The sequence below is a fragment of the Coptis chinensis genome, chromosome 8 (genome assembly GCF_015680905.1).
Source record: "Coptis chinensis isolate HL-2020 chromosome 8, ASM1568090v1, whole genome shotgun sequence".
Lineage (NCBI taxonomy): Eukaryota > Viridiplantae > Streptophyta > Magnoliopsida > Ranunculales > Ranunculaceae > Coptis > Coptis chinensis.
This window is the reverse complement of record NC_141463.1, coordinates 43,565,938-43,575,697: the sequence shown is the minus strand read 5'-3', so window position 1 is coordinate 43,575,697 and position 9,760 is coordinate 43,565,938. Positions and strand designations below refer to the sequence as shown.

Below are 9,760 nucleotides of genomic sequence, written 5' to 3'. Positions count from 1 at the left end.
CTCAACTCCCAAAAACCCATAAACAGTTTAAATATGCGGATAATTTAAAAACCAATAAAAATTTTGAATTAACAAAAGTCCTCTTTATTACAAAAATTAACAAATGAAAATGCAAAAACATTGTCTAGACTGAAAATCTATATCACCTCAAGGGAAAACAAAACATATCCTGAGATGCAACGCTAACGCCAACCACAAGCAGCAACCAACCTTCTTCAATACTAAACCTGTCAAGACTTATCAGCTATGTTCATTTAATGAACACACCCGATAAGCAAACATGCAAATCGGGTCAGCATTATAAAAATGCTGGTGTGAGTAGCTCTAAAATACAACATATACTTATACATATACATACACAATCCATAAGGCAGTTAGTTCCTTCCCCGAGGCGCCTTAACTTTCCACGACTAATACATCATCCTTAAGTATAATAAATAAGGCATGTAGTTCCTCCATCGAGGCGCCTTAGGTTCTAACTAAACAAATAACCAACATATTACCATAATTATATTATTTAAGGTTTTCTTTGTGTGTCCCTAAAATTCACGTCGTATCTATGTCTTATCTAGTTTCCCTAGCTACCACAATCGCTACCCAACGCCGAACATGTACATCCACATGCCTCCCCTTACATAATGTACCACTCCGTGCGTAACTACCCTGAGCGGGATGCCGCACACCAGGTAACCCTCACACGGAAGCCATTATGTAAGTACTGCCACTATTCGGCATAAAATATCGCGCGTCTCGTTCTAATATTTGCGAACGGAATAATCAAGCCACTATTCGGCTACGATTGCCCAACACATGGGTCAATCAACATCTCATATATATACACCCTACACAAGGGCCAATCATATCACATACGCCCACACAGGGCAATGCAAATCACATGAGTTGTGGTAGTCAGGTTCTAGGATTTTCATTACGTAATTTATTCAGGTGTCATACATTTATGACTCATAATCATTTCACTATATCACGTGCATGTCAAAACATTATTGCACTAAGCCACAATATTTAGAAATATCTCGAATATATCTCATAACCATTTTCATTCTTTCACGTGCCAATATATTATTGCACTAGCCACAATCCCGTGGGCAAATATTCACCAATCCTATACTACCTCATAGTAGCATCTCACATATATAATAATGGAATGTTTATACATTTATTTCTCCCAAACATATTGCATTATATATATATATATATATATATATATATATATATATATATATATATATATATATATATATATATATATATATATATCCCAACATATTATATAATGTCACAATATCAACGTCAAATCTTAATTAGATAATGACCACCAAATTTATACAATTTACAACATAAAATGCAGCACAATTAAACAGTCCACAGTCCACAATCAAAGCCCAATATATATATGTTTTACACACTACTCACATCAAATCTTAATTAGATAATGACAAACAACGTTATATAATTTTCGACAATATTTTATTACTATATTTGTCCATATTCTTAAATATGAGAAAAACTATAAAAAGTCAACATTCCACAGCCAACGGTCAACGGTCAAAGTCATCGCATCATGGTCGAAGTCAAACTGTCGTTTCCATGTTTGACAGGTTCAGGGTCATAGCCATGGTTCATGGCTAAGTCAAAGGTGCATGGCTCATGGGCTCATGACCAAGGTAATGGTTCGGACCCAACCGGCCAAGCCCAAACCTTAGAACCCGAAAGTTTAAAACCAACTTATTTATTCCACCTGACCCAAATGGGGACATAAGGACCAGCCCACATAAATTAGAAACCGGCCCAAAGAAAACTAATTAAACTGGTCCAAAACACAAATGGGTTCGGCCCAACGAATTGAACTGAAACCAACCCAATCAAAACAAAATAGAATCGGGCCCAATAACAAATGAAACTAGCCCATAGACTAAGCCAAATTGGTCTGGCCCAAACAAAACAAGCTAGGGCCCAAGAACTGGAACCGACCCAGGCCCAAGCCCAAGCCGTCATCTTCTCCAACTGCCACCACCAAAACCGGCCACCACTCCTCCACACACCACCCATTTTTAACCAGGCGGTTTTAATCCCTGAAAAAACCCTTACCTCTTTAATTAAGGCAAAAACCTCAAATCCTAAAATCCACACTTCACCAAAACTAGATCTAAAAATCATTCCCACCGCCATTAACGCCTATACAACCTCCGACAGCCCCCACCCAATCCAGCAAATCGTTGGGTTTTGATCCCCATTAACAACCAAAGCTTTAGGGCATACTAAAAAAAATCCCAATCACAACTCACTGCTCACCAATGGCGTTCGACACCATTAACGCCTTCTCAAGCTTTCTCCAAACTTCAACAGCCCAAACATAAATCCCAAACAATCCGATTTCTATCCTCTTCCTCTATCTAACTGAAAAAGACGTTATGATGGGTAATCATCTTGAAATTAGACATATCATCACTGTACGTGTGTGTTGGGGGATGTATGTCTCTGAGGATAATTAGGTGCTCATATGTATTACAAGCTTACAGCTCATGTGGTGGCGACGTCCATCTGTACAAACAAGTTATACGCCATAGGTCCCCAACGCAACAACATCCTAACCAACAATACACCATCGATTTCGAACCTGGCAGTTTAACCACCGATCCCCCAACCCGACAGTACCAACAACTCACCCTCAACCCCAAAACGCGAAAACGCATTTTGAATAACTAGATCTACATTGGATAATGAATAACTAGATCTACATAAATCCTTAGTCGATTGATTTCTCGATCTTTATCATTGGATCCGGACAAGTTCTCCGGAGACAGCTCGGTTCTTAAAACAATAATCAATATGGTAATGGCAGTTAACCCAAAATAATATACAGTACTAAAATTGAACCATAACACACCCAAAAAACAGAATCACAATCCGGTATGATGTCAAGAAAAACTTCGACAAGAATCGAGAATTTTATAAAAATAAAAAAATCTATAAAACATCTACTCACAATAATGAACAGCTCGACGAAATTCCTCCGAGTCCGAGTCGTCGCGCTCCACCGCTCGAGCAAACAAGTTTCTAGCTCTGCCTCCATTTTTAATATTTTTATTCTCCAAGAACCCTATTCTCTAGAACAATGTGTTTATATACTTGGGTCTGAAACCCAAGCCCAACACAGACTCGGGCCCAGAAACCAGGCCCACAAATCACAAATCCAATCCAGCTGATTTTTAAATAAATCAATAAATAATTAATTAATTAATAAATATGTATTTTAAATACGGGCGTTACAGTTCTCTTCCTTCTTGTCGAGATTCTCTATGCCCAAGATCTTGGATTCAATTTTCCTGTCCACCCTCCCGAAAACTTCCTTGTTCCACACTTTAAGCTTAGATTTAAGATTTTTAATCTTAAGCCACCACACATAGCTAGGTTTCCCAGTATAAGAAAAAGATGTCCACCACTCCTCTATTTTTTGACCCAGAGTGGGATCCTCCAACCACATTAGTTCGAACCTAAAGGGTCTCGCATCTCCAAAATGTGTGTCCCAGTCTACGGAGGAGATAAATCTATCAAGCTTCGACATAACTGAGTTTTCTTTGTTATCCGACCATGTATAAGACGCACCTTCCATAGGGTATTCCACAATCTCACGCGTATTTTCGAACTTTGCAAGATCCCTCATACCCTTTGTCAGTCTTGTTCTCCCTCTCTTCTCGAATTCAAACTGAATCACATTAAAGTCACCGCCTATACACCAAGGCAAATTAGACCATGCTCTAATATTATCCAGCTCTTCCCATAAGTGTTCTCTGAATATCTTATCACTTGGCCCGTAAACACCCATAATGAGGCATTGGAAATCCTCAGATATCAAGGAACAAGAGATGGACAGAGAGTATGCCCCTTTAAGCCGATCTTCAACAACAATTGTGCTTGTATTCCATGCTACAATAATTCCACCAAAATGTCCAGAGATACCAATCGCCGGTACAAAATCCCACTCCCATAAAGGTTGCCACATTCCACTTTCTTCAATCACTCTAGCATCTGAAATCTTCGATTCTTGGATTAACATTACGTCACATCGAGAAAATCTAGCAAGCTGCTTCACACTCCCTTGGGCCGCTACATTACATAAACCCCTCGCATTCCATGACACCACTTTAATCGTCATTAATACAGTCCAAGTCCCTGAGCACATCGTTTGACTGCTCATAGTTAAGACGTTCCAAATCGTCTTTGATATCATGTACGTTGTTTCCATCGCCTCGGTTTTTTTTTACCGAATTCATTTAGGATATTAGACACACTTGTCTCTACCCATCCCGAAAGTGCATCCCAAATGTCCAGAATAGGTATTACCAACACATTTACCCATTTTTCCACATCTTGACATTTTCACATGCACATAAACCCTCTAAGAAATTCCCACCCTCATCCTTTTCAAGGCCATAGCATTACGCCTCAAATCGAGGAGGAAACTCTATGGAGTGACTTGAAGATTGAGATTGTATGCATTTGGTAGTGGCCCCAAGAACGTTTGAGTGATGATGATTATCAGTATTCATATCGAAACACGTGACCTAGTGGAGTTTCCTTTTCAAGGCCATATTGCTCGCCTCAAAAGTGGATCATGGGGAGCATTTGGTAGTGGCCCCGACCTCGATGATTCTGATTCATACTCGAAACAGCGTGACCTGGAGTTTGGTGATCATGGGGAGCGATGGCATACTGAAGACCTAGTGGTGGTGGGAGTGGGGGTGAATGCCCCGCCTCATTCAAAGTGGGTTCAATGTTTTGTAGATTTAGTTCCTTGAGATCATCTTCTACTCTCTTCTTTTCTGTTATCGTTTCCTCTACCTTTCCCTTTTTCGTGAAAAGCCACCGGTGAAGATGGCGTTGAGAACCCATGCAATCCCAAGCTAGGGGTTTATGTCTACGATGCTCACAACTACTTTTACTCGACACTTTTTCGTGAAAATCTTTCCTTCGTATGACCCCGATAGGCTCGGATGTTGTTTTCCCAAGAATCACGTTTGATTCGTAGACCCATTAAAATTATCCATCCGCTTTCGATATTACGGGCCCAAGGATGTAAGTTTTCTCTAGTACTGCCCACTTCTACTTCAGGACACATGAAGTGAAATGCGTCAAAGGAGTTTGTCGTGGGAATGTTGGGGGCCTCAACAAGTACCCATGGAGACGACCCATGTGGCTGAGCAAGGCTAGCTACCCTTGTGTCAGTTTCACCAGTCCCTGACCTATCTTGTTATACCAGATTTGAGGTATGGTTGATCATAGTACAAAATATCAGGATATGGGTATTTATCGATATTCAATTTCTGGATATGTATCGTGGATATATCCCCCTCTTTGGGGATATTTGACATTGTTTCACATGCAAATATCGTGGATATATCCAAAATATCGACAAATATCGTGGATATTATGGATATTTTTTGTATATCATGATACATTATTTATATTTATTTGAAATAAAATGGTAAATATTAAATAAAATTGTTATATATCACCAAATATCGCAAAATATCGTAAAATATCTCTAAATATCGCAAATATTATCGAAATATAATTGATATTTGCAGTCGTATATATCTCTAAACATATCGTGATATTTAAATATTTTTTTCTGAAATATGGATAGATATCCCAAAATATCGCGATATATCGGGATATTTTGTACTATGTGGTTGATACCCTGCTGAGTGCTCCTGACATTATTCAAATTTCCTACAGAACACATTGGCCCATCGGTAGGAAATGTATTCAGACTGGTTCCAGATTGAGCTGCCCTAATATTGACCAAAGGTCCATCACCATTCGTTGACCCACCGCTATAGTTTGAAATAAAGTTGGTACCATTCTGAGATCCCCTCACATTAGCTCCATATTCTTCACCATATGGGGACCCACCATTTGAATGAGATGTGACCTCCAGTTCGTCCTCTAGTCGACTTGTAGAGTTAACCACCTCAGCATAGCTCTTCTTTCTCCACTATGAGAAAAGTTATGATCTACAGTTACCAATGGACCCCCGGGAAACCAAAGACGCACTTCTGGTTCAACAAGAATGGGATAATGGTAACCTTTCTCTAGCAAGGAAATCAGCCTTGGTAAAGTGTTGATAGACACAGACTCCACAAGGACCCTAACAGAGGTTCTATCGATATACATAGACTTGTCATCAATGCACTTCAAAATCCCACATACCTCTGCTAAGGCAGTTACCACCTCGTGGATTTTCAAATGGATAGGAATACCAACAAATTTGATCCATTTTATATTTGACTTCAAATCATCCACATCAATAGAGTTAAGCTCACTCCTCCACCTTTGAAAAGTGATACAAACCGTATTCATTCTCAACAGGGGCATCCGAGCCAGCCGAATAGCTTCCTCAATAGAGTTCATAGTGAACAACGTTACACCTGAGTCCAATACCCTCATGACGGATTTGCCAACATGGTTATCGATTTTATCCTTCACCCACCTTCTGTCAAATGGCTTACTCTCAGGTATGCAAATCACAGTTGTATCCCACCATTTGGCGTTCACCATACGCCCATTCGGTTTCACCACCACTTTGGGTTCACCACCGATTGAGATAGTTCTGACGCTGAAACTTCTCTTATCACTATGGGATGGAGGATATTCATCGTGCTGCTCCTGATTTCTATTTCCTTTTGACCTCCTATTTTTATCCCCAAGGCTAGCCCCTGAGATGAACAACTCCATTAGCTGGAGGCCAGCTCTCTCCCACCCCAAGCCTTTTGATCCCTCTGGGAAGCATAGAGTTTTGGTATGCTTTGGCTCAGACCTTTTAAAAAGAAGAAATTGGACAAATCCTCCATAGGAATTCTTTCTTTTTGTGCCAATAATGGAAACCCAATCGTCGAAGAATCTAGCTGGGTACCCTACTCGAATCTCCCCTGCACTGCACTGACACAAGAAGAGAGCCATCCATCTTCCTCCCCCCTCCGATATAGATGCCTTGAAGGTACCGCCCCTGGTTCTTTCTGTGATGTTGATCTCCTCACTCGGACGTTCAGTTCTAAATCTTTCAAAGTCAAAAGATTTTGAATCAACCTGTAAAAATCTTCTCTCCGGAGCTGCATAGAGATGCCTATTCCTTCTCATACTCACTCTGAATCGATGGCTAAGAGAAGGGAAGGCAAACAAAACGAAAAAGAAAAGTAGGACGTTTAACGATCCTGATCGTACTAACGAGGAGAACACCACTTTGTACCCGAACTCACACCTAAGAAGATGTAAAATTGTGCACAAATATGGGATTCTCTCTGCTGGGGAAAGGGTATTACTCACTAAGAAGGTAATAAATCTAAGCTCCCATTCCGTCCAGAGGATACCAGAAGATGGGAGGAAGAATTAAACCTAACTTTGATGAGCAACGGGTGAACAGGTAGAGCTGAGCTTCATTAGGTGAAGACGAATGAGCAACAGGTGAACAGGTAGACTGAGCTTCAACAGGTAGAACTAAACTCAATTTCTTGCGCATTTAACAAAGTTTCATTTAACTCAATTTCTCATACTTCAACGTCTCTTAATGCTAAACCAAAATTTCTTTATCGCGGACTCCATTTAAATATATATGGATCGCAATCAAATTTATCCATAAAAATAATCTTGAGAAGGCATGAGTAAGGCAACATCAAAGCTAACTTCATCAAGTAAAATTTTTGAGCTTTGTTGCATTATATGAACCTGAAAGTAAAACCTCAAGCTACTGAATTAAAATATCCATAAATTTGGTGGATCTTCTGAGATCTAAAAATGATATAAAGGAGAAGATAGGCTAGTGCATAACGGTTCCCTTCCCAACATTTTTGTTTAGAACACTATAGTTTAAAAGAGCTTAATCTCACCAATTTCTGGACATCTTGCTAGGTGATCGGTGCATGATTTCTCAGAATCTCAGAGTCCTAATTGTGTTTGGAAACTCTGGTTATCTCGATTCCCATGTACTATTGTTGAACTTGTTAAAGAGTTATGCAATTGACAATCTAAATTTGAAGTGAATGCCAAAGACTTTGAATGGTCTTCCTTAAGTCTAAGTAATTCAATCTATATGTTACAAAGCAAGAAAATAAAGGCGATGAAAATACATGTTAACAGATTCGAGTAATTAAAAAATAAATCAATTGATTACATATTTACCCGAATACGTACAGTTTTAGCAGTGTTTCCATGGAACCCATAGTTCTGTATTCTATTTAATCAATCAAAATCAAAGAATTTATCAGATTAATAAAAACATACGCTTCATCATCAAACATCATATTACCTTATTACCTATTATCTATCACACCATACATACAGACAAGTGTGCACACAGACAGTAGCTAACTATTGACATGAGATTCTACACCTAATCTACTTGCTTAAAAAGTAACGTTTTTATACAACTTTACACATTGATCCCCGACAAACAATTGACCAATTCAAATTCAACTAATATGGCAAGCTATGACTGTGTTTTAGATTATGACAAATAAACATGCAGTAAAATACTAAGCATAATATAAGTGCAGGTAAAAGAATCCACATACATAAGGACTTTTAAGATATTCCTTGCAAGTTAGATCAAGTACATGAAAGACAAAAACATAATTATAACAGAACTATCAAAACAATCTGACAAACCGTCTAGTCTGAAGTAAAGCAAAATCTGAATGATTAGATACAAAAAGTGTACCTAATAGATATTGATAATCTATTACATTCATCTTCTTCCAGCAATCCTCAACAACGGAGAAATTATACCTTGTATCTCTTGCAATGACTGCTGTATATGTATCATCTCCTCAACAGAAAGCTTGAGCTGCTGACATATATGCCACTTCAAGACATCTGATGTATTAACATCCTCGTTTACTGCAGTAACCCTGTTCTGTTTTGTCATTTTCCATTTTAAAATGTTGTTTTCCCTAGCTACTTCTGTTTCCTTGGCCCATTTTTTTTCCTGTCGACCACATTAGACTATTTTTGTGCGGCAATATCCACGATTATTTACATCTCAAAGTATCAAACAATATAAAATATCCCTAAAGAGAGGGATATATCTAGGATACATATCAAGAAATTGAATACCTATAAACACCCATATTCTGATATTTTGTAGTATGTTTGGAAATACTTGAAATAGTTGAACATTCATTCTCAGCACGTTATTCTGACCATTAAGGAGCTGATATACAACTTGGATATGGGGAATGGAATGTTTAGAAATTTTAGTGTTTCTTTTTTCAAATGAAATTACTAGGGCGGTAGGGCCTAGGCTGACGATTTGCATCTTGCTCCACTACTACACCAAGAATTTCTTTTTTTTTGGGGGGGGGTGGTGGTGGTGGCGGCAGTATCAAGGGCATTGTCCATTGCTGTTCACAATGCTAGCTGCTCTCAAAGAGTCTGAATTAAGAGCTACTTGTGTTACATTCAGCATTCTGGCTGGTTAATCCTGTTGGAGTTATCCCTCACATGAGGAGAGAAAACAGAGCCGATGAAAACGGGCTTAATTCGGCATTGCACAAGTCGAGCGCCAAGACTTTCAGATAGGCGACTTCGGCGCTCGCCAGTTCCATGAGACTAGGCGACCAGCTTCATAGAGGGGGCTCGATCTCCAAGACATTGAGCGCTTCGTACCAGGTCTAATTTTTTCGTGGGCTTTGCTACAAGATACGAAATTTGGTTTTGGAGATAAAAACCAAAAATCAAGGTT

At 39.0% G+C, this 9,760-nt stretch overlaps 1 protein-coding gene across 1 annotated transcript; it reads right to left on the bottom strand.

Moving 5' to 3' along the window:
* Positions 1-3,274: 3,274 nt before the first annotated feature.
* Positions 3,275-4,177, bottom strand: LOC147481556 (uncharacterized). Its single transcript, XM_086578974.1, has one exon. It carries the CDS (start codon positions 4,175-4,177, stop codon positions 3,275-3,277), a length of 903 nt encoding a protein of 300 aa, XP_086435100.1.
* Between the last annotated feature and the right edge of the window lie 5,583 nt (positions 4,178-9,760).